The 27,581-nt window shown below is 52.1% G+C and overlaps 2 protein-coding genes across 6 annotated transcripts; one reads left to right on the top strand and one right to left on the bottom strand.

The window, feature by feature from the left end:
• Window positions 1-7,740: 7,740 nt before the first annotated feature.
• TIMM10 (translocase of inner mitochondrial membrane 10) lies at window positions 7,741-10,067 on the bottom strand. 5 transcript variants are annotated; one of them, XM_079929626.1, is made up of 3 exons: window positions 9,990-10,067; window positions 9,388-9,503; window positions 7,741-8,166 (listed from the first exon to the last, which is right to left on the bottom strand). In XM_079929626.1, exons 2-3 carry the CDS (start codon window positions 9,456-9,458, stop codon window positions 7,965-7,967), a joined length of 273 nt encoding a protein of 90 aa, XP_079785752.1. In that variant the 5' UTR covers window positions 9,459-9,503; window positions 9,990-10,067; the 3' UTR covers window positions 7,741-7,964. The 5 variants fall into 5 exon arrangements, with proteins under 5 accessions (XP_079785752.1, XP_079785753.1, XP_079785756.1 ...); XM_079929627.1 differs by lacking the exon at window positions 9,990-10,067 and adding an exon at window positions 9,925-9,989; XM_079929630.1 differs by lacking the exon at window positions 9,990-10,067 and adding an exon at window positions 9,903-9,928.
• Window positions 10,068-18,421: 8,354 nt separating this feature from the next.
• On the top strand, window positions 18,422-27,510 carry SMTNL1 (smoothelin like 1; the record flags this gene model as incomplete). The annotated part of the gene is made up of 8 exons (XM_079930213.1): window positions 18,422-18,844; window positions 19,844-20,083; window positions 20,334-20,466; window positions 20,579-20,630; window positions 21,869-22,027; window positions 22,208-22,322; window positions 22,474-22,625; window positions 27,366-27,510. The coding sequence occupies 8 exons, from the start codon at window positions 18,422-18,424 to the stop codon at window positions 27,508-27,510; spliced, it is 1,419 nt and encodes a 472-aa protein (XP_079786339.1).
• Between the last annotated feature and the right edge of the window lie 71 nt (window positions 27,511-27,581).

Here is a 27,581-nt window from a genome sequence, read left to right as displayed (position 1 = left end):
ATGAGCTATAAATCTCTGGGGGGCACCTTGGGAACCACATTGTAGGTGATTTTTATGTCTGCTACCCGTCCCAGGACCTGGCCTGTAACAGCCTGTGGTAAACATTTATGGAATAAGTGGAAGAGGGCAGTGGGAGAGGGAGCTGGAAAGGTAGGCTGTGGTCAGTTTGGAATGACCCCTGCCAGGCCAAGGATTTCCCATGTTGTGAGATAGGTGATGGGAATGCCTGGATTTTGTTTTCTTGTTTTATTTTGGTTTACTTTGTTTGTTTTTAAGGGAGGAGATAGATATGGTCGGGTTTGTGTGTTTAATGAATGGAAAGGAGAGGGACTTTAAAGCAGTTAAGAGGCCACTGTAATAGTTCAGATAATTTAAAAAAAAATAGAGGAAAGAAGAGACTTTTTTTTGGCCACACCACATGGCATGTGGGATCTTAGTTCCTCCACCAGGGATTGAACCTGCGCCCCCTGCATTGGAAGGGCAGAGTCTTAACCACTGGACCCCCAGGGAAGTCCCAGAAAAGAGACTTAAGACACACTTCCATATCAGAATCAATAGAACTTACCAACCCCTCCTCCTGTCCCCCCAAATAATCCCTTTTTAGACTCTGTTCCCTTGACACTACCCATAGCTTGAGCAGAACAGTGCTATCACATTGGATCTCCTGCAGGCCGGTGGCCGGAGTTGGCCTCACAGCTGAGTGAACAGGAGTACTGGCTCGTGAGTCACAGGCTGGGTCCCAGTCCTGGCTCTGCAGCTGATGAGTTGCGCAGTTTGCCCAAGGCACTCACACTCCGAGCCTTACTCTTCTAGTCTATCATGTGCTGGAAATAACAGTATCCAGTTCACAATGAAGAAATTATTTATTCAGACTAACAGATAGTCATGGTAAACCCTTGCGTGAGGAATGTAAATAAATAGTGCAGCCACTTTGGAAAAACGGTTCGGCTGATCCTCAAATAGTTAAACAGAGAGTCACCACATGACCCAGCAATTCCTCTCCCAGGTGTATACCCAAGAGAACTGAGAACACATGTGGACACAAAAACTTGGACACAGGGCTTCCCTCGCGGCGCAGTGGTTGAGAGTCCGCCTGCCGACGCAGGGGACACGGGTTCGTGCCCTGGTCCGGGAAGATCCCACATGCCGCGGAGCGGCTGGGCCCGTGAGCCATGGCCGCTGAGCCTGCGCATCCGGAGCCTGTGCTCCGCAACGGGAGAGGCCACAACGGTGAGAGGCCCACGTACTGCAAAAAAAAAAAACAACTTGGACACAAATGTTAATAACATTGTTATTCATAATAGCCAAAAAGTGCAAACAACCCAATTGTCCGTTAACAAATGGATAAACAAAATGTGTATAGTGGGAATTCCCTGGTGGGCCAGTGGTTAGGACTCTGCGCTTTCCCCACTGAAGGCCCGGGTTCAATCCCTGGTTGGGGAACTAAGATCCCACAAGCCGCGAGGTGTGACCAAAAAAAAAAAAAAAATGTGTATAGTAACAGTGAACGTATTATGGTTTGGCCATAAAAAGGAAGGAGGTACTGGTACATGCTACAACATGGATGAACCTTAAAAACGTTATGCTAAGTGAAAGCCAGATGCAAAAGATCCCATATTGTAGGGGTGCACTCAGGAAATGCCCAGAATAGGCAGCTACGCTGAGACCGTAGATTAGTCGTTGCCAAAAACGAGGAGGGAGACATGGGAAGTGACTGCTAATGAGTATGGGGTTCCTTCTTGGGGGTGGTGAAAATGTTACACTGTTAGATAGTGGTGATGACAGTACAACCCTGTGAATGTACTAAAATCCATTTAATTGTACACTTAAAAGGGTGAATTTTATGATATGTGAATTATATCAGTTAAAAAAAATTTTTAAACGCTTTCACATGCATCAGGCACTAGGGATTGAAGGATGAATAAGACACAGACTCCATCCTCAGAGAACATAAAGTCCAGTGGGGGAGAGGAGTAGATGAATCAAATTATCACATAGTAAGTGTAATTACATCTAAAGGAAGCGCCATTCAGTGGCTAAGAATCCACCCGCCGATGCAGGGGTTACAGGTTCGAGCCCTGGTCCAGAGAGATCCCACATGCTGCGGAGCACCTAAGCCTGTGTGCCACGACTACTGAACCCACATGCCACAACTACTGAAGCCCACGCGCCTAGAGCCCATGCTCCGCAACGAGAAGCCACCGCAATGAGAAGCCCTCGCACCACGACGAAGAGTAGCCCCCACTCGCCGCACCCAGAGAAAGCCCACGCGCAGCAACGAAGACCCAATGCAGCCAAAAATAAATAAATAAATAAATTTATTAAAAAAAAATAAAGGAAGCGCCATGGAAGAGAAGTAACATATCATTGGGGAGGGGCATTGATCTAGACTGGAGGGCAGGGAGGAGTCCTTAAAGGTGTTGGTGCCACAGTCTGAAGATAGAAGACTTCCCATGTCTGAATCAGTAGGATTTATCAACCCCTAAGAGGAGGACACAGCATGCAGAGGCCCTACAACAGGAGGATGCCTGAGACATTCAGGGAACTGAAGGAGGGCCTGAATGGAAGAACACACAGAATGAGGCGGGCTGTGGCATGAAGCTGCAGCTGGAAAAGTAGATACAGGCCAATTGCACCGTACCTTCTAAGATGATAAGAAGTGCTCAGTGGGACTTCCCTGGTGGTCCAGTGGTTAAGACGCCACACTTCCAATGCAGGGGGTGTGGGTTCCATCCCTGGTTGGGGAACTAAGATTGCACATGCCGCGCAGCGCAGCCCCCCAAAATTTTTTAATTTAAAAATTAAAATAAAAAGAAGTGCTCAATGATGACAGAAAATGACCTTCCTCCTTCCTCCCTAACTCGCTCTACCTCCGTTGCTGCCTGTGTCGGTAGAAGCACCGCCTTGCACACAGTTGCTTAAGCTCAAAGCCAAGTTATCCAGACGCGGCTCCCAGCCTTACTTTCCACGTCCAACCTACCAGTGAGCTTGTGGCTGCTGCCTTTAAAGACTTCTCCTCTCCATCTTCTGCTGGCCCCCAAGCCTAGGTTTCATCAACTCCCGCCTGGACTCCAGCGACCCTTTCAGCCTGGCCTTCCCAATTCCACTCGTGCCAGTGAGTCCACCTTCCAGTCAGAATGATCCTGGCTTCAACCAGGCCTCTCCCCTTGGAAGTTTCCACGACTGTTGGGCAAACGTACAAACTCCCAACAATGCCCCCTAGTCCATCCGGGCCCTCCTGCTGCCCCCACCTCCCTCTGGCCTCTCTCTTCTCTATGCTTTCACTGTTGTGACCTGTTCTCATCCATTAAAACCCCGCGTTCTCCCACCTGGGCTGGAACATTCCCCCACCCTGGCCTATCTAATCCTTCAGATTTTGACTTAACGGGCACTTCCTACAGAAAGGCTCCTTGCCTGACTCCAGCAATAAACCCCTTTGCTATATGACTCGTACAACATTCGAGTCACCCTTTGATAAAACTCATCACGACGTGTCTGTTTCCTCTGATAGACTGTATGGGCCAGAGGATAGGAACCTGAGCCCACCTTCCCCACCACTATCCTCCCACCACTTAACAAAGAAGCCACCACCCACCACTGCCCCCAACCTGGCAAATTCCTACCCATCCTTCAAATCTCACTCACCTACATCGCTTTCAAGGGGACAGCCTTCCCTGAGCACCCAGACTTGGGGGGGGGTCATCCGTTTACAGAGCCCCACACTTCCCTGGGCATCTCTTACAGCACTTATCACAGCTGTAAAAGTGACTGATTTTAATATGTCTCCCCCCTTTGATTTTCTGTCTTGTTTCTCTTTGCCCCAGCATTTAAAAAAATGCTTGTCACAAGACTCCCCCCAGGTCAGCCCACAAGAATTCTTATGAAAATCCCTAAAACTGCATGCAAAATTCTGTGCATGAACAATTTTCTGAAGAACCAGTCTGTGGCTTTTGTTGGCGTTTCAAAGGGGCCCAAGATGTGAAAGGCTAAGAACCTTCTCCCAGGAGCTGAAGGGGCTGTCTTTCCTTCAAAACAGCCCTGCCAACCGACTTCTATGCAAAACCATTGCCCTAGAATATAAGTTCCAAGTGGGCAACAATCTTTATTTTGTTCATTGGTGTACCCCCAAATGCCTGGAACGGTGCCTGGTCCCTTCCAGATGTGGGTGTAGAATGACCAAACATAGTCTTTGATGACTGTAACAGTTGTGAGAACTGTGTAGTGGTTAACTATTGCTGCATAACAAATTACCCCAAAATGTAACGGCTTAAAACAACATTTATCACCTCAGTTTCTCTAGGCTGGGAGTCAGCGTGCAGCTTAGTTGGGTCCTCTGCTTCAGGGTCTCTCACAGGGCTCTAAAGTGCCAGCCAGGGCTGTAGTCATCTGAACGTTTGACTGGGGAAGGATCTGCTCCTGAGCTCACTCATGTGGTTGCCAGCAGGATTCAGCTCCTCACTGGCTGTGGGCTGGAGGCTGCCCTGAGTTCCCCACCACATGGGCCTCTTCAAAGGGCAGCTCACAACATGGAAGCTTGCTTCAACAGATCTTGCAAGGAGGAGGAGAAGAGGAGAAAGGGAGGAAGAGAGAGAGAGAGACAATAACAAGATGGCCGTTACAATCTTTTGTGTCTTAACCTTGGAAGCAGCTTTCATCACCTTTGCTCTGTTCTGTTTGTTAGAAGCAAGTCTCTATTTAGGTCTAGTGCACACTCAAGGGAAGGAGATTATACTAGGAATGAATAGGAATGAACAGCAGTGGCAGGATCATTACATGTGTTCTCATATAGTGTCTGGCTCATCTGAAAACCCAAAGAGCAGAAGGTGCAGACCAAATGCCTACAGGTCAAGCAGATGGTGACAGGGAAGAAATGAGAGGTGGGAGGTTTGGCGGACAGCTGAGCCTCTACCCATCCTCCAGCAGCAGACCACTGCCAAGCAGGAATGTAGGCTGATTTGTCAGATCTTCTAACTTTTCAAAAGAAGCCAAAGTCCTGATTTTTATGAGACACTTCCCGGTTTTTAAAATTGATAATCGCCGCAGAGCAACTAAGCCCGTGTGCCACAACTACTGAGCCTGCGCTCTAGAGCCTGTGCTCCACAACAAGAGAAGCCACTGCAATGAGAAGCCCGCGCACCGCAACGAAGAGTAGCCCCCGCTCACCGCAACTAGAGAAAGCCCACGCCCAGCAACGAAGACCCAACACAGCCAAAAATAAATAAGTAAATACATAAATTTATGAAAATAAATAAATGAAACTGATAATCTAGCAAACACACATGTGAGCAGTTTTTGACTCTTCTCGATGGCAGAAAAGGCCTAACCTATTCTACTACTCTATATGTTTGTTCCATCTCTCCTATGCCCACCCTCCCAACCGCCACACTCGTTCACTGAAGGCAGGGACCTAGTTAATTCACTTGCACACTTTCTACAGCTCTCTGCACGCAGCAAGCCAACAGTAACTACTGCTGAAGAGAATATGTCATGGCTGACATCAGGGAGCGTGCCCCACCCACACCCGCGCTCCAGTCCTAGAGGGGCGGGTGAAAGTGGCCGCTCATGTCTGAATTAGCTGCAATCCTGGCTCTAGCACTTGCTTGATGTATGACCTTTAGCAAGTTACTAACTTTTCAGAGCCTCAATTTCTTCACCTATAACAATAATGGTACCTGCCTCAGAGTTATGAGTTTTAACTGAAATAATATACTTATTAGCACAATGTAGCAACTCGATAGCTATTCTTACTGGCATCATCCCCCTGTTTCCTCACCAGCTCCCTGGCATGTCTCCCCTGAATCCATTAAGCCATCATTACCACTATCCACCTGGCTGACAGCTAGAGGGAGCTTTAAAATGCAGATCTGTCATTTTCAGTGCCAGGGTTTACATCCTTCAACAGTTTGCCGATGCCCTTTGGAGAAAATCCAAACTCTTTTAACTCAGCTCATCAGGCGCTTTGGAGCTGCGCCTGCGCAGCCCTCGGGCAGGTCTCCTCTCTCACCACTACCTCCCTTCCCATTTGGCACTCCAGGCAGGCCAGAGCTTTGTTTCTTCACGGCTCCACACTTTCTGCCACTCCAAAGCTTTTGCAAGTGCTCTCTGTCGAGCTGGAACCTCTTCTCTCCATTCTCTACCACCCCTTCTAGATGTTCCAGCTATGTGCTCTGAAAATTCCTGACGTTCCTTGCTAAACCTGAGGGCAGGTACAATATCCGTTTTCCTCACCACTCTGCTCTTCCTAGTACAACGGCCGCAAGGAATACACCAATAATACACATTTGTAGAACTGGCCACAGCAGTGCTGATTCCCGTGGGCAGACAGCGCCACCTGTTGACGCAAGTTGGCACTTCAGTACCTAGAAAGGAGCCTTAGCTCTCTGCCCACGCTTAAGGTAGATGGACAAGTTTTGAAGTTTTCAGGGGGTCTATCTCGAGACTCCTTACATCAAAGTTAGCAATTTAAAAAAAAAAGAAAAAAAAGAGCTAACATTATTGAGTATTTAACGTGGGAGAATTAGGCACTTTCCTAAGTGTTTTAGTTATTAACACGTTTAATCTTCACAACCACTCAATGAAGTAGGTACTTTTATCGCTTTATAGATAGGGTAACTGAGGCACAGAGTAGTCAAATGCCTCACCCAAGATCACACAGCCAGAAAATTTCATCCCAGGTGGTCTGACTTGAACCTGGATTTTTTTTTTTTTTTTTGGCCACACTGCGCAGCTTGTAGGATCCTAGCTCCTGACCAGGAAATGAACCCAGGCCCTAGGCAGTGAAAGCGCAAAGTCCCAACCACTGGACCGCCAGGGAATTCCCTGAACCTGTACTTTTAAGCCTGAAACTCACTGCCTCTACCGTCTCCTTTCCTGTGAGCCCAATGACCTGGTGAGGTTACACCCCAGACACCTCCCTCTGCTGCGAAGGCACTGCTACCAGGGGCACTGGCGTCAACCAAAATTCCTTCTGCAGTGAACCCTACGTTTTGAGAACTGCACAGTTCTGCAAGAGCACCCTCAGGACAGGAAGTAGATGCGGGCTCTCCTCCACGAGCAGTCAACCCTGACCTCCGTTATTGCTCCTCGCCTGTGACCTCCAGCAAACCACCACCTCTCTGAGCTCCCTTTCCCTAACAGGGCCTTTGGCCTGCTGAGTGGATGAGACTGGATACCCCATGAAGAGTGAGGAGCGCAGTCCCTGACTGAGATTCAGGTGAACACTGAATGGCAGTGGTTATCACTCGGTCCCCTCCCTGGATCGCACACATCACACATGAAGCTGGGTCCCTTCACATGTTTCGATACTGCTGTTTAGAACCAAGAGGTTGTGGCTACTTCATGCTTAGGTTCCATCTACTTTCCACTCTCTCCTCTAAATCATTCCTTTATATCATTGAGGAAAATGCCTGCCTGCACTTGATTTTAAGTTGTTAGACATAAATAATATATACTAGGCACTTTCTATGGCCTAGTCATTATTCTAAATAGTTTGTTCATATTAACTCATTTAATCTTCACAACAGCCCTGATTCTCCCCACTTTACAGATGAGGAAGCTAGGCACAGTGAAATGACACGTTCAGGGTCACACAGCAAGTGGCTGACGTGGAAGGTAAACTTAAGCCGTGGTACAGTCTATGCTTTTAAACACTACGTGAGACTCCCTCTGCTGGTAGAGGCTGTGTCTGCTGCCTTTACTCCCAAGTGCCAGGAACACTGCTTTGCACACTGTAGGTGTCAACAAACTTGTTTTAATATATAATATATATAAACACACAGTCACATGCCAGTGTGACAAACACCCCTTCTCCGACCGGGAAAGAGCTCCATCATACCCTGGGCTCCTGGAGACTTTCCAGAAAGAGCCTAGGCCTGGCAGTCTTCACAGATGACACCCAATGGGGGCACTTTTATTAGACAAGTGGGAAAGGACAGGGTGCACCTTACGGTGTACTGCCTGGGGCCTCATGCAGGCCCAGAACTCTGCTGCACCCTCTTCATCAGCTCTTCGTCCTGCATAGACAATTCTGTCAACTTTTTGCCCATCCGCTCATGGATATCCAGGTACTTGGAGACACACCGGTCCAGGCACACAGACTCGCCCTTGGACAGTTCTGCTTCCTTGTAGTGGGGAGGCACGCACTTCCGGTGGCAGGCACTGGTCATTCTAGAAACAAGGAAGGGCAAGGTCAGGTCAGCAGCCTCCTGTGGCATACCAGGAACCCTCAGCCATTCCTGCCCTGCTATACTGATTTCACCTCCCCGAGAAGGCAGTGTAAATCCTCAGTTTGCACCTCAACTATCTTGGAAGATCCTTGAGAGCAGGAACCATTAGCCATGTTTATGACTAATCAAACAGGAACCATTAGCTGAGTACCAGCTATGTTCCAGACGTCGTGCTCAGTGCTTGACAGGGATTCTGTCATGCAGTTCTTACGATAATCCTAAGAGGTAGGCACAATCATTATCCCCCTTTTTACAGATAAGGAAATGAAGGCACAGAGAGCCTCAGGACCACATAAAGCTGGGCTATGAACCCAGGTAGCCTGACTTTACAGCCTACATTTAAAAATTATTCTGATAAATAGCCTCCAAGATAAAACAACGAATCTAGGGAGGATACCAGAGAGCTTAAGCCAATAAAAATAGCAAATATTTGTTAACTGCTTACTCGACTTGTGTTGGGCTTAACGCTAAGAGCTTGTCATATACTTTTACATTTCATATTGCTAATGTCTCTGTGAGGAAGGTACTATTATTAACTCCACTTTACAGATGGGGAAACCACTGGTCTAACCGTCCATGTAACTTGCCCAAGGCCATAGTAGTGGTGGTTGGTGCAGTTACGATTTGTTCCCAAATTTGTCAGATGGTTATGGGCACTAGTTAGGAGTCAGACTGAGTTACTGGTTCTGACATTGCTACTGACAAGCTGTGGACCCTGAGAGTTATTTAACCTCTAGAAACCTCAATGTCCTCACCTTTAAAAAAAGATAATGCATATAAAATGCTCAGCATGTGTCTGAGATGGATTAAGAGTCTAAGAAATGTTGACTACTAAGCGGGCTACGTGCTATTTGCCACAAGGCAAATGCTCTACTCTTCCTGGAACACAACCAGAGCCTAGACGGGACCTTCTCTTCCTGCTCAGCTCCTACGTCGCCAATTCCATCCCAACCTAAATGCCCAGTTCCTTCTAGTGACCCCACACTGCGTCTGCATTAGCCCTTAAGCATGGGGCGGGAGTTGGGGGTGCTGGGAGGGTAAGCCCGGGCCTCAGGTTTCCCCGGAATGAGGAAAATAATCTTCAGAAGTTATCCACCTCTGCCTTGGCAAGAGTGACCTGGGATCATTCTCTAAGACAAGGCAGCGCAGAATCAGCCCTTACCTGTTGTACATATCAGCCATCATCTCAACCTCCAGCTCTGCCGCCAGCTGCTGGGCCCTAAGCGGGTCCATTTCAGCCCTGCACCGTGGAAGAGATCTCCCTCTGGCCTCCTAATCCTGGGGGCAGACATCATGGTCAGCACCCAGCCCCCCCATTCACCTTCCCATCGCAGGGGCTGGAGGATGTGGAGGAATCAGAGGGCATCAGACCAGCAGGGGCCACTGACCTCAGTGAATTCAAACGTCCCATTTCACAGATGTGGGAACTGAGGCCAAGAAGGGGAACACTGCCTAGCCCAAGGTCACAGAACATGTCAATGGCGGGTCTGGAAATCGAGCCCCAGAGCCCTGACTCCCAATCCCTCTAGGTCACCTCTATCCAGGAGAAGAAGGGGAGACCGGAACGGAGCATGAACCTGCGGGGCCCTAAGAATTCGATCACACGCGGGACTAAGGCGCCCGGGCCCCAGCCCAGGGTCTACACCTCTGAAATGGCGGCGCCATCATCAGGATCACCTTGAGGTCAGACGTCACTCACCACGGCCTGGGGCCTGCCACAACGGCCCCTATGTCCCCAACTTCGGGTAAACACTACAAACTCACCGGGCGCTCAGGTAGGATAGGGCGGACGCACCGGGGTCACTTCCGGGAGGGAAATCCCGCCTCTTCTCTGATCCGTACGCACTTCCGGAATGAAGGACCAACGAGGCGGCGCGGGAAAATCCGCTACCATAGAGAGGGAGCTGCTGGCCGGCCTAAGGCGTCTCCCAAATGCTAGAGAGGACTCCAAAATAACATAGAGGCTTGAGCGGGGCGCAGAGCGCCTGCAGACTGGTTAGAATTCTTGTCTTTAGGGGTGTCACGGAGAGGTTTGAGTTTATTGGTTCTGTAAGAGGGGCAGGACCACAGAACTCAGTGAACCTCGTCCTCACCTCCGGAGAGGCGAGGCCAGAGCGCCAATGAGGCGCGGAGTAGGAAGAATGCCGCCAAACTGCAGCTCTCGGTTTGTGATGTACTTAAGGTCACCTGGGACGCTTAAAATAATCCCGAAGCCCAGGGCTCACTTCGTACCAATTAAATCAGAATCCCTGGGAGTAGGACTCAGGCATCAGTACATTTTAAAACTCCCCAGGTGATTCCCATGTGCAGCCAAGTTTGAGGACCAATGCTCAGAGGCCCTTTGTGTGAACACAGCTGTGTGTAGGTCACTAAACTTTCTCTGGGGTTGCAGAGACAAGCGAGGCACGGTTTCTGCTTGCAGAAAGATGAGTCAAGTATACAATATGTTTTAGTCAGCTTCTGTTAGACGCCCTGGGCCCTAAAGAGATGAATAGGGCCACTGTGGCTGCCACCAGAACTGACCTAGTGTGTTTGGGTGAGGAAGAGAGAGGGTACTTGTGAACTCTTCATCTTTCAAGACTTAATGTATTCCTCGGGTCTGCACGCCCCCCTCCCGCAACCCCCCCCCCCCAAGAAAAACCCACCTCAATCCCTGGATTTTTCAAGGGATTTCCCAGTAAACGAAATTTAGAAGATGCAAATTAATAATGCAGTGGTACACTGCCCATAGGAGAAGGTGGGCTAGACACTTTATATGGCTGGTCACCATATGCTTCCCTAAGGAAGTCCCAATTTTAAATTTCGGCCTCATTACTGCTCTAAGGACTCAAACTTATTTGTCAGACCCTGTGCCTTGATACTTTAAAATTTAGGTATAGCATTCAGATAGTAAAGTAGTAAAATACACAAGCTTAATTTTTAAATATATATTCATTTTTATAACTATCTCCCAGATCAAGATACAAAATATTTCCAGCACCTTAAAAAGTTATCTCATGTTCCTTCCCAGTCAATACTCCCTCTTCTGCAGTGAACCACTATTCTGACTTCTATCACCATCAGTTAGTTCTGCCTACTCCTGAACTTCATGCAAAGGAAATTATACATTGTTTTCCGTTTTGTGCCTCACTTCTTTAGCTCAATGTAGCATCCATAAGATTTCATCCATATTGTCGTGTGTATCTCTTATTCATTCTTTTTTATGGCTGTCTAGTGTTTGATTGTATATATAAGCCACAGTTCATTTATCTATTCTCCTACTGATGGACTTTTGGGTTGTTTCCAGTTTGGGGCTATTATGATAATGCTGCCACGTATATTATTGTATATATGTTATCCTGGTTTTTACTTTTGAGAATCTAGTCAACATATTATGGAGTATTAAGAAATTGCATGGAAAAAGGAGGTGGGTTCTTAAGAGAGGAATCTGCTTCCTAGATGGGATTTTTGTTAGGTTTTATGAAAGGTTACATACTGTATGATTCCATTTAAATCACATTCTCAAAATGACAATATTATAGAGATGGGAGAAGAGATTAATGGTTGCCTAGGGTTAGAGTTGGTGGGGGGAGGGAAGGAGGTGTGCCTAAGGGGATAGCACAAGGGAAATCTTTGTGTTGATGAAATTGGTTCTGTGCCCTGATTGTGGGAGAAGGTGTTTATTCAAATCTAAGCTGTCATAGAAGTATACATGCCATTGTACCAATGCCAGTTTCCTGGCTTTGATATTGCATATAGTTATGAAAGATTTAGCCTTCAGTGGATAAATCTTAAGTAAAATTTAACCTTCTGTACCCTCTCTGTACTATTTATGCAACTGCCTATAAACCTATAATTATTTCAAAATAAAGTTTTAAAAATCATTACAAAACAAACGAACAAACAAAAAGATAAAAATGATATCGTATTTAAAGCACCTAGTCCATGACAGATGCTCAATAAAAATGAATCTTTTTGTTTTAGATTTTTATTTATTAGGGAAAATTTTTAAAGTACACGGAAGTGGAGAGCACAATATATTGAACTTCCACATATTAATCACCCATCACCAAGATTTCACAGTTGTCAACATTTAGCCATATTTTCTTCATCTAATTGTATCGCTAACAGATGAAGTCTTTTTTCTACAATGACATTTTTTTTCTTTGTTTTTCTTTCTTTCTTTTTTTTTTGGCTGCATTGGGTCCTCGCTGCGCTTGGGCTTCCTCTAGTTGTGGTGAGCAGGGGCTACTGTTCATTGCAGTGCGCCGGCTTCTCATTGTGGTGGCTTCTCTCATTGTGGAGCACGGGGTCTAGGAGCACAGGCTGCAGTAGCTGCAGCACGCGGGCTCAGTAGTCGTGGTGCACAGGCTTAGTTGCTCCGCGGCATGTGGAATCTTCCCAGACTAGGGCTCGAACCCGTGTCCCCTGCATTGGCAGGCGGATTCTCAACCACTGCACCACCAGGGAAGCCCCCCACAATGCCCTTAAAATCACAGACATCTTATCACTAAATGCAGCTGGCAATCAACAATATTGCACTGTTCAACCATTGGTACCCAAACCTGGCTTTCAGATCATCCCAGGAACAGGCCCCCAAATTCCCGTTCCATATTTCTACTAACTAATTAAATTATTTATTTATTCTCTATCCATTTATCGAGCACTTCATATGACCCAGGCAATTTGCTAGGCCCTGGGCATACAGCCATGAACATGACAAAGTCCCTGCCCTCATGGAGCTTAAGAGTCTAGAGAGAAAGTCAGGTAACAAGGAAATAAATAAGGTAACTTTGGATTCCAATCCATATTCCATAAGAAAATAAAATATGCAGAAGCGATGGAGAGGATCTCAAGGTCATGGGAGACCTCTCTGTGGAAATGAAATTTCAGCTGAGAGCAGGAGAATGAGAAAGAACCAGACTTGCAAAGAGCGGAAGCAGAACGGTCCTGAGTATGGAAAGGAATCGACTCATCAGAGGGATACGAAGGAGGCCAGTGTTGCGGAAGCAGTGGGGAGGGGGAGGGGGAGGGGGAGTCACAAGCCCCTCACACGTTCTCCAAAAGTAGTACCTTTCTTAGATCACAGGACACCTACAGGAGGTAAAGGTGTTTCGTCTTTCTGAGCAAAATCTCGATTCAGCACAAAAATCTGTTGAGAGCCTCCTGTGTACCCGTCGCCTCAGCTCCAAATAGAACTCGGCTTTGTATTTCCTAGACTCTCAGCGCAGCGACCCATCAGCTTGGGCCATCACTCTTCTCTCTCTCCCCAGCCGCTCCCCGTCCAGTGGGAGCCCTGAGAGGCATCGCCACTTCCGCAGCTGGCCCCTTCACCCCTCCTTAGCCCACCCTTCCGCAGCTGCTTTAGTCTGAGGAAGGGTAAAAGGGACTATTTAAAGGAACGTGGTGGGGGGGATGCAGAGAAGGCCTAGCCTGGGCTCTGGATGGGCAAGGGAGGCCAGACAGCTGGTGACCATGCTCCAAATGGGCCTGCAGGTTGTCTGGGCAGTTGCCAGGGCCAGGCGAGTACATGGGGAAGGGAGATGATCGCAGGACGCGTGCTGCCCGGCGTCAGGCGGGAGGCACTGGCTGTGATTGAAAGGTGCCACCTGCCAGATCTCCACGGGAAATCCGAGCCTCCCAGTCCAGGGAAGAGTGTTGTACCAACAGGGCAGTAAACAATGCTTGTCTGTAGCCCCAGGATCTTGGGGGGGGGGAGGCGGGGGGGGGGGCCGGGGGAGGGGAAGGGGGAGGGGAAGCGGGGACTGAAGAGCTGGGGGCTAGAAGCCACAGGGGCTTGAAGACAGCCCGGGAGTGCAGCCGCTCAGCTGGAGGAAGGAGACGACTGCAAGCCCCCAGGGAGAGGCCCGACAGGTAGGAGAGGCCCTGGGCCCCTTTCAAGGCACCCCCTCCATCTGCCAACTCCTCTCCCATCTTCCAAGGACCTGAGGAGCCTCCAAGTAGGGCCCCACAGTTGGAGAAATCCAGGCTCCTTCCTAAGTCTCTCCATCACTATGTCCACTCTTTTTCAATGCCAGAGTTCGGGGACTCAGCCCTGCGGTGCTGGGCAACTTGAGGTCACCCACCGAGCAGCCTGCAGGTGGCCATCCATGTGGACCTGACGGGCACAGAGGGCCTTGGGAGACTTACCAGTCTTGTGGCTCGCAGGCTTCAGTAGTTGTGGCTCACAGGATTAGTTGCTCTGCGGCATGTGGGATCTTCCCGGAACAGGACTCGAAACCATGTCCCTGACATTGGCAGGCGGCTTCTTAACCACTGCGCCACCAGGGAAGTCCCCTCACTTACTTTTTATCTAAGTGTGTTGGAACCAAGCAAGTTCTCTGCTCAGATGTGGGATGTACTGTATTTGCAGGATGATTAATTCTGTTTAATTCAATTCAGGAAACTTTTTTTTTGGGGGGGGGCGGTTCGCGGGCCTCTCAGTGTTGTGGCCTCTCCCGTTGCGGAGCACAGGCTCCGGACGCGCAGGCTCAGCGGCCATGGCTCACGGGCCCAGCCGCTCCGCGGCATGTGGGATCCTCCCGGACCGGGGCACGAGCCCGTGTCCCCCGCATCGGCAGGCGGACTCTCAACCACTGCGCCACCAGGGAAGCCCTACTCCCACATTTTGAGGTATAAAAAGGGCTCGTCGGAACTTCCCTGGCGGTCCAGTGGTTAAGACTCCGCACTCCCAATGCAGGGGGCACGGGTTTGATCTCGGGTCGGGGAACTAAGATCCCACGTGCTGCACGGCGCAGCCAAAAAAAATTTTTTAATAAATAAATAAAAAGGGCTGGGCTTCCCTGGTGGCGCAGTGGTTGAGAGTCCGCCTGCCGATGCAGGGGACACAGGTTCGTGCCCCGATCCGGGAGGATCCCACATGCCGCGGAGCGGCTGGGCCCGTGAGCCATGGCCGCTGAGCCTGCGCGTCCGGAGCCTGTGCTCCGCAACGGGAGAGGCCACAACACTGAGAGGCCCGCGTACCGCAAAAAAAAAAAAAAAGGGCTCATCATCTCATTGGTGTTCAGTTCTGCTTGCCTTGTCTTTTACCAACTAAATGCCCTCACGGCTGAGTCAGGACCTTAATCTGGCACAGGGCTGGGCAGAGGCCAGCCTACACCATACAAGCTGATGTATACTGAGTGCTCCTTCCAGGCCAGGCACACCCCAAAATACTTCCTGTGCATTGGCTTCCTTAACCCTCCACTGTCCCTGTGAGGTGAGACCTATTTTTATCTCCAGAAATCAAAATACAGGGAGGGTAAGTAGCTTGCTCAAGGTCATGGTGGGAGAAGAAGTGGGAGCTGGGATCCCATCATAGGAAGCTCCGGAATCAATGACGTTCACCGCTCCTCCATACCACCTTCCGAACAAGAGTGCAAGGCAGGGGTGGGTGGTGTGGATCGTTTAGACCGGCACTTGACATAGTTTCTTCCGCTAAAGGTGGCATCGCTCAAGAGGGCAATAGATGCACCTCAGGGAAAATAAAGCGAAAAGAAAACGAAGCAAGAAAAAAACAATCCATGGCCACATGAGTTGGGAGAAAAGCGAGTTAAATAGAGCTGAGCAAAATTAAGGTTCCTTTACCATGGGGTGTCTGGAATCTATTTAAGTGCTAATGAAGTTGTAAGACTCTAAAAGGGTCAAGAGTAGCCTGTTTCTGGAACAGCCTTAGCCAAAGAACACCTCCCCCGCCACCGCAGCCTTTAATAAGGTCTTGGGAGACCCCAGTTTTCCACAGAACACAGTTTGCAAACCTGATCTAGACCAATCCTGTCATTGTATTGGAAACCGAGGCTCTCTCCAGAGAGGCAAAGAGACATGCTCAGGTCTCAGACCAGGAGGTGGGGGTCAAGGCATGCTCCTAGCTCCCTGCAGATGTGCATTCCATCTCCCAGGCTCATTGGTTTCCCTCTAACTTTAACAGATTCCCAGAGCTGCTGAACCATGAAGGGGCTCTGGTGGGAGGGGTGGAATTGGAGGGCAGCATGAGCATCTTTGAAAATCCCAGCCGACTTCCTAGGAAACGGTGGGAGACCAAATCCAGGGACACCAGGACTTCGATCTGGGGGCAGTAAGACCTGAATGGGTGGCAGAAACAGAGCCCTGTCCCTCATATGCCTGTCTTCTTGCCTCTGTCCCAATTACTCAGGTACCCTGGGTACTGTATCCAGAACGATGGCCCTGCAGAGGGCAGGAGGTATTTTTAGCCAGTGACAAGGAGTGTGTACTTCTTTTACTGCCTGAGTCATGCCCTGAACACGTTATTTGGGGATTATTTTCTCTGTAAACAGACCCTCCGCCCCCAAGAAGGGCAGAAGGCTGAAGGAGCTGACCCTGTCCGCACCACACACACACACACACACCCCAGCTGTTTTTGTTTTTGTTTTGCGGTACGCGGGTCTCTCACCGCTGTGGCCTCTCCCGTTGCGGAGCACAGGCTCCGGACGCGCAGGCTCAGCGGCCATGGCTCACGGGCCCAGCCGCTCCGCGGCATGTGGGATCCTCCCGGACCGGGGCACGAACCCGTGTCCCCTGCATCGGCAGGCGGACTCTCAACCACTGCGCCACCAGGGAAGCCCCCCACACACAGCTGTTTTTGTAGATCGGACAGTACAATCATCCCTTGATGTCTGTGGGGGATTAGTCCCAGCTTCCCTTGCGGATATGAAAATCTGCGGATGCTCAAGTGCCTCGTATGAAATGTTGTATTTGCATAGAACCTTACAATCCTCTCTAATACTTTAAATCATCTCTAGATTATTTATAATACCCAGTACAATGAAAATGTCATGTGAACAGTTGTTAATAACAATGTAAATGCTATGTAAATAGTTGAAGTGGCAGCAAATTCAAGTTGGCCTTTTGGAATTTTCTGGAATTTTTTCTTCAAATTTTTTCCATCCAAGGTTGGTTGAATCCACAGAACCCATGGAAAAGGAAGGCTGACTGTATACACAGTACTTGAATAGGAAACCTCATGATAAAGTTGGAGGATCAGATCTCCCTGCAGAGGTTAGTGAGGGAGAGTATCTTCCGTTCTTCACCAAAAGAAATTCTTCCATGCCCAGGCCCAGCTCTTCAGAGAACCACACACACAGGCGGGCAGTGCTGGCAGAGACCCAGCGACCAAGCTGGCCCAGGGTTTCAGGCATTTTAACACCACCTCCATGATTTAGGTATTTTGTATCCTGTATTCCGCTTTCCTGAATGTCTTCCTTTGAATTAACTTACTTTACTTCCATAAATGTATTCATAAAATAAACTTTATATCACTATTGGAAATGGAAACTCGATATCACTGGCCAGAAACAGAAAGTAACTGTAAAAATAAATACAATTGAATCAAAACAGTATTATTAGGGACTTCCCTGGTGGTCCATTGGGTAAGACTCCGAGCTTCCAAGGCAGGGGGCCTGGGTTCGATCCCTGGTCAGGGAACTAGATCCTGCATGCATGCCGCAACTAAAAGGTCCCATATGCCTCAATGAAGACCCGGTGCAGCCAAAATAAATAAATAAAGTAAACACTCAAAACAAAACAAAAAACAGTATTATTAAGTTCTATCTAGAGACTTCTGTCTGCTTTGGGCTCTGAGCATGAGGGCAGCTATCTCCATCAAAAGGGGAGAATAGGGGCTTCCCTGGTGGCGCAGTGGTTGAGAGTCCGCCTGCCGATGCAGGGGACGCGGGTTCGTGCCCTGGTCCGGGAAGATCCCACATGCCGCGGAGCGGCTGGGCCCGTGAGCCATGGCCGCTGAGCCTGCGCGTCCGGAGCCTGTGCTCCGCAACGGGAGAGGCCACATCAGTGAGAGGCCCGCGTACCGCAAAAAAAAAAAAAAAAGGGGGAAAATAGCAAGTGCTCCATGGGGGTCTAGGAGGCTAGTCAGACTCTAACCACCTCACTGGCTTATTCAAAAAGAGGCCAAATCATTGACAAGGCATCACAGAACCCAGTGTTCCTTAAAGCCCAAGTCACAACCTGCAGAGGGCCTTTAGGTGAACGTCACCCAACATCAGGTAAACGTGGCTGGCCCAGCACCCCATTGTGGGGGACGTGGTGCTCTACCGCTTCATTTAGCCGAAGGGAAAGTGGATACTTGTGTCACATGTCCGAGCAGTGGGGGACCCAGGACTGAATCGCACGTCTCCAGACTCCAGGGCCTTCACCGGCAGAAAGGGGGCATGACCAGGCCTGCTTGTCTTCTCTTTTCAGAGATGGAGCAGAAGGAAGGGAAGCCCTCTGAGGACGGAACCCCTGTGTCCCCAACCACGGAGGTCCCGGAGACAGTGGGAGGGGGAGCCTCTGCTGAGGAGGAGGCCACAGGCCCAGCTGAGAGGACCATCACAGAGGGGCCTCCAGACGGAGCAGGAAAGCAGGAGAGGGCACCAGCTGAGGATAGCATTACAGCTGAATTCCAGGGGGAATCCAAAGGGGAGGCTGAACTTCAAAAGGAGGACAGCAGGAAGAAAGAAACCACCGTGGCTCCTCAGGAGATGGCTGATTGGAAAGAAGAGACCAACTCCGAACCCAAGGAGACGGAGGGAAAAGAGGAGATCACGTTGGCCTCTGAGAAGCAGCAGGCTGATGAGAAAGAGGCCAAGCCTGGATCTAGGGAGAAAGCCAATGTGAATGATGAGGTGCAGGCTGCTGGGAATGAGGAGGCCAAGGCTGGAGACAGGGAGGCTGCTGGGAATGAGGAGGCCAAGGCTGGAGACAGGGAGGCTGCTGGGAAGGAGGAGGCCAAGGTTGGAGGCAGGGAGGCCAAAGGGAAGGAGGAGGCCAAGGCTGGAGACAGGGAGGCTGCTGGGAAGGAGGAGGCCAAGGCTGGAGACAGGGAGGCTGCTGGGAAGGAGGAGGCCAAGGCTGGAGACAGGGAGGCTGCTGGGAAGGAGGAAGCCAAGGCTGGAGACAGGGAGGCTGCTGGGAAGGAGGAGGCCAAGGTTGGAGGCAGGGAGGCCAAAGGGAAGGAGGAGGCCAAGGCTGGAGACCGGGAGGCTTCTGGGAAGGATGAGACCAAGGCTGGAGACAGGGAGGCTGCTGGGAAGGAGGAGGCCAAGGCTGGAGACAGGGAGGCTGCTGGGAAGGAGGAGGCCAAGGTTGGAGGCAGGGAGGCCAAAGGGAAGGAGGAGGCCAAGGCTGGAGACAGGGAGGCTGCTGGGAAGGAGGAGGCCAAGGCTGGAGACCGGGAGGCTTCTGGGAAGGACGAGACCAAGGCTGGAGACAGGGAGGCTGCTGGGAAGGAGGAGGCCAAGGCTGGAGACAGGGAGGCTGCTGGGAAGGAGGAGGCCAAGGTTGGAGGCAGGGAGGCCAAAGGGAAGGAGGAGGCCAAGGCTGGAGACAGGGAGGCTGCTGGGAAGGAGGAGGCCAAGGCTGGAGACAGGGAGGCTGCTGGGAAGGAGGAAACCATGGCTGGAGGCAGGGAGGCTGCTGGGAAGGAGGAGGCCAAGGCTGGAGACAGGGAGGCTTCTGGGAAGGAGGAAGCCATGGCTGGAGGCAGGGAAGCTGCTGGGAAGGAGGAGGCCAAGGCTGGAGACAGGGAGGCTGCTGGGAAGGAGGAGGCCAAGGCTGGAGACAGGGAGGCTTCTGGGAAGGAGGAAGCCATGGCTGGAGGCAGGGAAGCTGCTGGGAAGGAGGAGGCCAAGGCTGGAGACAGGGAGGCTGCTGGGAAGGAGGAGGCCAAGGTTGGAGGCAGGGAGGCTGCTGGGAAGCAGGAGGCCACAGTGGCCTCTCAGGAGGTGAGCAACAAGACGGAGGAGCCCAAGGCTGAAACCCAAGAGAAAGCCAGTGCCCCAGAGGCCAAGTCGGACTCTCAGAAGACTGCCGTGGAAGATGAGGCCAAGCCTAAACCACAGGAGGAGGAGGTGAAGGAGGAGGTGGTGAGTGAGGAAGAGGAGAGGAGAGGAGGGAGGAGGCCCCACGATTCTCCGGAGCCCCCTGCCCAGCCTTCCCCCAAGCAAGCCCCTCCCCTGCTTTATTCCTTTGGGACAATCCAGTCTTCCACCCACTGATATCAAGAGCCTGGGGTGGGGGATGCAGCACTGCGCTCCAGGCTGCCTTCCAGATCTTTCTGAAGCCCTCACAGAGCCTCAGGCAGGTGCGGGCCCACACAGCCCATGTTCATTCCAGGAGCCAGGCTGTCCTGATGAAGAGCAGGACCAGGGCGCGGAGAAAGGGGCAGAGGAAGGGGCAGGAGCGCTTCCCCGGTCCGCCGAGGAATGGCCCGAGAGCCCCACGGAGGAGGGCAGCGGCCTCAGCCCAGGTGAGTGAGAGCCCAGGAGCCCGCGGACATCGCAGGGACCTCCCTGAGGGAGCACGCGGGCCGCGCACCACGGGTCACCCCAGCCTGCCTCCCTCCCGTTCCTTTCCCCTAGATGGGCTGAGTCCAGACACCGCAGCTTCCGGAGAGACCAGTCCTTCAGCCAGGTAATGTCAGACTCTGGAGCCCCAGCTCCAGCCCCTGCTACTAGTTGCTTCCTTTTTTTTTTTTTTTTTTTTATTTTTTGTGGTACGCGGGGCTCTCACCGTTGTGGCCTCTCCCGTTGCGGAGCACAGGCTCCGGACGCGCAGGCTCAGCGGCCATGGCTCACAGGCCCAGCCGCTCTGCGGCACGTGGGATCTTCCCGGACCGGGGCGCGAACCCGTGTCCCCTGCATCGGCAGGCGGACTCTCAACCCCTGCGCCACCAGGGAAGCCCCCGCTTGCTTCCTTTAAAGGCTGCCATCCCCTGGGCCTGGGCCTCCCCAGTGCTGGTCTCAAGATATGCCAGGAATTATGGTTTTCAGCCCTCTAGCCCAGGGCAGAGCCCAGGAGACAAAAGGAGCCGGAGTGTGGGAGCAAAGGGGCCGTGGAGCACACCTGGTCCGTCTCTCACTCACTGCTGAAGCCTCCTGGTCTTGCTTGCCTCCGCGGTGTCAGCCTCACCCATAAGCGAGTGAGCAGAAAGCCTGAGTTTGGACAGTGACACTGCCACTTACCAGCTGTGTGACCTTGGCCACATCACTGCCCCTTTCCTCCCCTGTGAAGTGGGCACAGTCACGGTACCTACCTCGTAGGACTTCTGTGAGGCTCAAACGACATCTGTGTGTAAAGCCCTCAGCCCAGCGCCTGGTGCCTGGCTGGTGCTGGATAACACGATAGCCTTACTCTCGCCAGGGCACAACTTTCATCATTAAAGAGTCTTCCTTTATTTCAAGCTGAAGCTCACCTCCGTGTCACCTTCTTAGAGGAAGGTACCCGATTGAACGTTCGTGGAGCGTGGGCTACATTCCCCCTCCCACGCAGGCCTTAGAACCACCCTGTCAGGTAGCAATTCTTGCCCCATTTTACAGATGAGGAAGCTGAGGCTCAGAGGAGTGACACGACAGTCCCAAGATCACACAGCAACTAAGAGGCAAAGGCAGGATCCAGCCCCAGGTCAGACCTCAGATGTGCCCTAGGTTTGTCCACACATGCCACCAGACCACGTGCTCACCAAAGTGAGACTGAGCGTCACTATTTCTTCCCAGCCCCTCCCGGTGCTGGGCCCAGAGGAAACGTGGCGAGAGTGGGGACCACAGCTTCGTATGCCTCTTGAGACTGCAGGGGCCGCGCTCAGCCGGCCTCCTCCCTCCTCAGTGGCTGGTCCCAGCCCCTCTCACCCTGCTCCGAACTTTTCCATGCAGTGAATCTTCACCCAGCGACGTGTCCCAGAGCCCCACGGAGCCCCCTCCCTCACAGGAGAAGAAGAAAGACAAGGCACCAGAGCGCAGGGTGTCAGCCCCTGCCCGGCCCCGGGGGCCCCGTGCCCAGAACCGCAAAGCCATCGTAGACAAGTTTGGGGGGTAAGATGCAGGCGAGGAGCGGTGGGGCTGGGTTGGTTGGACAGTCGGTGGGGGGGAGTCCTGAGGGGCAATAGGAACAGCCCGAGCCCCGGCAGGAGGACTGACATCTGGGGCTGGGGCTCCTCCCTGATGGGACCCTCCCACCTCTCTGGCCTGACCTTCTCTGTCCCTCGCGCACAGGGCAGCCTCGGGCCCCACGGCCCTGTTCCGGAACACCAAGGCCGCGGGGGCAGCCATCGGCGGCGTTAAGAACATGCTCTTGGAGTGGTGTCGGGCCATGACGAGGAGCTACGAGGTGCATGGTGGGCAAGGGACCCTTCCCCAGGGCGGCAGTGCTGGGAGGCTCTGCGTGGTGCAAAGCCCAGAGGGGGGCAGGTCCGGAGGGGGCAAAGTCCGGGTCCTCTGGCTGAGGCTCACCGAGGCCTCTGGGCCCCGCTTGCCCGCAGCATGTGGACATCCAGAACTTCTCCTCAAGCTGGAGCAGTGGCATGGCCTTCTGCGCCCTCATCCACAAGTTCTTCCCCGATGCCTTTGACTACGCTGCGCTGGACCCCGCCAAGCGCCGGCACAACTTCTCCCTGGCCTTCTCCACAGCCGAGTAAGCCATGCCAGGGGATGCAGAGGCGGGTGGGAGCTCGGCTCACCTACACAGAATCGAGGGCCGGGTTCACAGGGGTCGGGTAGTGCGGTGGTCAGGTGGAGGCTGTCACCACACATTCATGAATTCAACAGATATTTCTTTACGATTTATTTATTTATTTTTGGCTGCATCGGGTCTTAGTTGCGGCATGCGGGATCTTCACTGAGGTATGCGGGATCTTTTGTTGCAGCGCGCGGGCTTCTCTCTAGCTGTGCATGCAGGTTTTCTCTTCTCTAGTTGTGGCGTGTGGGCTCTGTAGTTGTGGCGCGCGGGTTCCAGAGCAGGCGGGCTCGGTAGTTTGTGGCACGTGGGCTCTCTAGCTGAGGCGCGCGAGCTCAGTAGTTGTGGCGCGTGGGCTTAGTTGCCCCACGGCCTGTGGGATCTTAGTTCCCTGACCAGGGATCGAACCTGCGTCCCCTGCATTGGAAGGCAGACTCTTTACCACTGAACCACCAGGGAAGTCCCCAACAGATATTTTTTGATTGCTGGGAACTGTTTTAGGACATAGCAGTGGGTGGAACTTACAAAATCCCTGCGTGCCTATGACACATTCTAAAGGGAGAGACAGATGATAAACACACACACGTGTGAAATATAATGTAAGGGAACAGGTGCCGTGAAGAAAATGCAGGCAGGGTAAGGGGTAGAGGAGGGGCAGGCAGGGTGGTTGCTGGGATTTAGGGCCAGATTCTGACTCTGCCATTTGTTAGCTGTGTGATCTTGGACAGGCTCCTTCACCTCTCTGAGCCTCCATATTCTAACCTTTAAAATGGGCATGACATTTCCTCTTTGGCAGGGCTATGGTGAGAATTAAGTAAGTAATTAAGTAAAGTGCCTATAAACAGTGCCTAACCCATGGCAAACACTTCAAAAAAAAAAATCTTAGCTCCTATGTTATAATGAATGATATCACAGTTGTTATGATAATTATTATTCAGTGTGGGACCTGGAGGGCATTTATTGCTGGGGTTCACACAGCTGGGTGCCGGGGTGGTGGAGGGATGGAGACAGGGGTGGACTACACAGGCAGGAGGGGTGTGAGGATCAGTGTGGCCCAAGGAAGAACCTAAGAGACCAGGACATGGCTGCCAGGTGGCGGGGGAGGAGGGGGCACTCCCCCCACCAAAGCACCAAAACTGGACTCAGCCAAAGGCCTCCATCTCCGCCCACCGGAGAGACATGACCTGATGGCCTTGGGGCTCCCAAGGAGCTCACGCCTGGAGCGCCCGTCCTTTCCCACCTGGGAGGGGCTTCTGAGCCGCCTGGTAGAGATAGGACTATGCATAGGGAGTGGTCCACGAGGACAGCTCTGAGACCGGGAATGCATTTCCCGCTGAGTGCGTTTCTAAAGCCCGGGGGCAGGGAATAAGTCACTGGGGATGTTAGCAGCACCTTGGTCCAGGAGGCTGAGCCCTTTGGTCTAGTCCAGGCCTGGCCGCCAGCCTGCAGGGAAGCCTGGGCAGCAACCTTCCCCTTTTGGGGCCTGCGTGTCCCCATCGGCAAGACGAGATGGACGAGATGGCCGGTATTGATCTGTGCTTTTCAGATGCTTTTTCCCCCCTGACAGATTCCTCAAGCAAAATATTAAATGAATGCCCAACATATTAGACAGATTTTAGGGAGGCCTTTTGAGGTTGGGAGGGGTTCTTGGAGCACTCCAGCTCTGCTTCCCAAGATGGTCCCTGAAGCATGTCTATAGGGCCCTAGGGCACCAGGGATGCCGTTTGAAATCCACCAGACTTGGTGCTACAGAAGATCCCTTCCAGTTGGTCCCGCCAAGGGGTGGGGGGAGTGCCCTGGGGTGGCGGGTTGAGGGCATCCGGAGCACCATGTCCTGCTCTGGGCTCAGAAGCACCTTTTTTTTTTTTTGGCGGTACGCGGGCCTCTCACTGTTGTGACCTCTCTCGCTGCGGAGCACAGGCTCCGGGCGTGCAGGCTCAGCGGCCATGGCTCACGGGCCTGGCCACTCCGCGGCATGTGGGATCTTCCTGGACCGGGGCACGAACCCGTGTCCCCTGCATCGGCAGGCGGACTCTCAACCACTGTGCCACTGGGGAAGCCCCAGAAGCACCTTTAATGGTGATGAACCAGGATTGGAAAGTGAAACTCCTAGTCGGGGCAGAGCTCTTGGTGAACATCAGAAGGCCACGTGGCTTGGCCCTGACCAGGTATCCCCGGCCTGTGGGGCGGGGTCGTGGTCCTCCCGCAGCTGCCTTGCCTTGGCTGCCAGCCTGCAGAGCCACAGAAAGGCAGAAGGAATAATCAGGTGATGGTGACGGGCTGAGAGGAGGCATCAGGCAGCAGTGAAAAGGGAAGGATATGCAGGGGATGTGTGGGGATGGAGACTGGAGGGAGAAGAGGTGGGGGGGTGCCTCCTTCTTCCTAGCTCTTCTTTTTTTTTTTTTGGCTACGCCATGAGGCATGCGGGATCTTAGTTTCCTGACCAGTGATGACCAGAGATCGAACCCGTGCCCCCTGCAGCGGAAGCTCAGAGTCCCAACCACTGGACCTCCAGGGAAGTCCCCCTTCTTAGCTCTTTGACCTCGGCAGCTGACTTAACCTCTTTTAGGGCCTGGGGTGCAGATGAAGCGTGCAAAGTAAGGGGGCCCCTGCTGCAGCTGGCTCCCTTCTAGAAGTTGCCTCTGATTCCCACGGAACAGTCAACGCTGGGGCCCCCAGGCGGCTTGATCGGCTGTGCTGCTCGAGGAGCCTGACCCCGTTCCCCAGGCCCAGTGGGAGTGAAGCTTTTGCCTCTCCTGCATGGGAACAGCACCCCGACCCACATCCAGGAGCCAAGATCACTGCATCGGTTGCAGGGAGCTTGTCCCCTTCTTCGAAATCCTCCAGTCTGTGCTCCTGCCTCCCGCTCCCAGGCCAGCCCGGCTTGGGTTTCGGTCCAGCTGCCTCAGCTCTAAGAGAGGATTTCCGCTGGGACCCTGGTTTCTCCTACGCCAGCACCCATGGCGGTTTGGCAGGCTGGGACTGCTGAGACCCGGCTACAGGACAGGGATGCCAGAGGCATCAGGCAGGCCTGCGGTGGAGTCCCAGCTGTGTCACTCACTTTGACGTTGGGCAAATCACCAAAATGCTCCGAGTCTCCAGCTCCTCTTCTGCTGGTTGAACACAGAGGAGTGGAGTAAATGAGACCATTCAAGGGAAAGCACTGGGGAGTTCCCTGGTGGCCTAGTGGTTAGGATTCCAGGCTTTCACTGCCGTGGCCTGGGTTCAATCCCTGGTTGGGGAACTGAGATCCTGTAAGCTGTGTGGCGCAACCAAAAAAAAAGGGGGGAAGGGAAGCACTTGATAAAACTCCTGGCACATGGCGGCAAGGTCCCAACAGCGGTTAGATCAGAAGATCGGCTTTAGCAAAGCCAGGAGTAGCACGTGGCCCCAAAGAGCAGCTGGGAATTTAGAAAGAGAGGACTTGCTGCTAAGTTCTATGCGGTCGCTCAAACACATTAAGCACTCCTGCCTCAGGACCTTTGCCCATGCTGTTTCCTCTGCCTGGAATCCTCTTCCCGCAGATATGTACTCTCTTTTTAAATTTTGTTTAATAAATTTGTTTTATTTATTTATTATTGGCTGTGTTGGGTCTCCGTTGCTGTGCACGGGCTTTGTCTAGTTGTGGCGAGCGGGGGCTACTCCTTGCTGTGGTGCACGGGCCTCTCACTGCGGTGGCTTCTCTTGTTGCGGAGCACGGGCTCTAGGTGCGTGGGCTTCAGTAGTTGTGGTGCACGGGCTTAGCTGCTCCGCGGCACATGGGATCTTAGTTCCACGACCAGGGATTGAATCTGTGCCCCCTGCACTGGAAGTGCAGAGTCTTAACCACTGGACCGCCAGGGATGTCCCCAATTTACACTCTTTAAGAGAACTTTCCTGGGCTCCCTATTAAAATTCTCCTTGGAGAATTCCCTGGCGGTCCAGTGGTTAGGACTCCGTATTTTCACCGCCAAGGACCCAGGTTCAATCCCTGGTCGGGGAACTAAAACCCCACAAGCTGCGAGGCGCTGGCACAAAATAAATAAATAAATAGATGAAAAATAAAAAAATAAAGCCATTACTAACATAATATTTTTTTTAAAAATCCCCTTGAACACAGAAACATACCCTGTCCCCCTTCCCTGCCTTATTTTTCTCCACAGCACCTCTCATCATCTCATGTACCATCGATTTCTGTTTGATTACTGTCTACTGCAGTGAGAATGTCAGTGACATGAGAGTGGGGAATTTTTATTTTGTTCGGTGCTGAATTCCCTGGAAAAGTACCTAGCACATAGTACCCCTCAATACATACACGGAAACTGGTTGAAGCTGGAGTTGTTGCAGCTACAAGGCAACACTCTGGCTAGTGTTGGTGTTCTGTCTTTTAAACTCTCCCTGAGGACAGGTATATGAGCACGTGGGAGGGGTGGGCTAACGCAGAACTATAGACCAGAAGGTTCCGCTCCTACGTGAAGGCACACAGTGCAATGAAAACCGGGGCTTAGGAATCAGACCCCGCTGAGTTTGAGTCTTGACTCTGTTGGGCCTCAGTTATCTAATCTGTACAATGGGATGGTTGCCCTAGATGACCTCCCAGCTCTGCCACACACAGTTCTGTGGGTTTCATCCTCGCCGGGCTGTCCCCTTAGGCCCCGCATCCTTCACCGCTGGCTCTCTGCTCCACCCCTCCTCACCCCTCCCCAACCTGCCCCTCAGGAAACTGGCCGACTGCGCCCAGCTGCTGGAAGTGGATGACATGGTGCGGCTGACAGTGCCCGACTCCAAGTGCGTCTACACCTACATCCAGGAGCTGTACCGCAGCCTCGTGCAGAAGGGACTGGTGAAGACCAAGAAGAAATGAGGGGCTGACCAACCCTGTGGGCAGAGGCGGGCAGGGAGCCCAGCTGACCAGCCGTGGCCCAGAGGCTCACT

The sequence above is a fragment of the Stenella coeruleoalba genome (genome assembly GCF_951394435.1).
Source record: "Stenella coeruleoalba genome assembly, chromosome: 8".
Taxonomy (NCBI): domain Eukaryota; kingdom Metazoa; phylum Chordata; class Mammalia; order Artiodactyla; family Delphinidae; genus Stenella; species Stenella coeruleoalba.
Note: the sequence above shows the minus strand (reverse complement) of the source record. Positions and strands in the feature narration are given on the sequence as shown.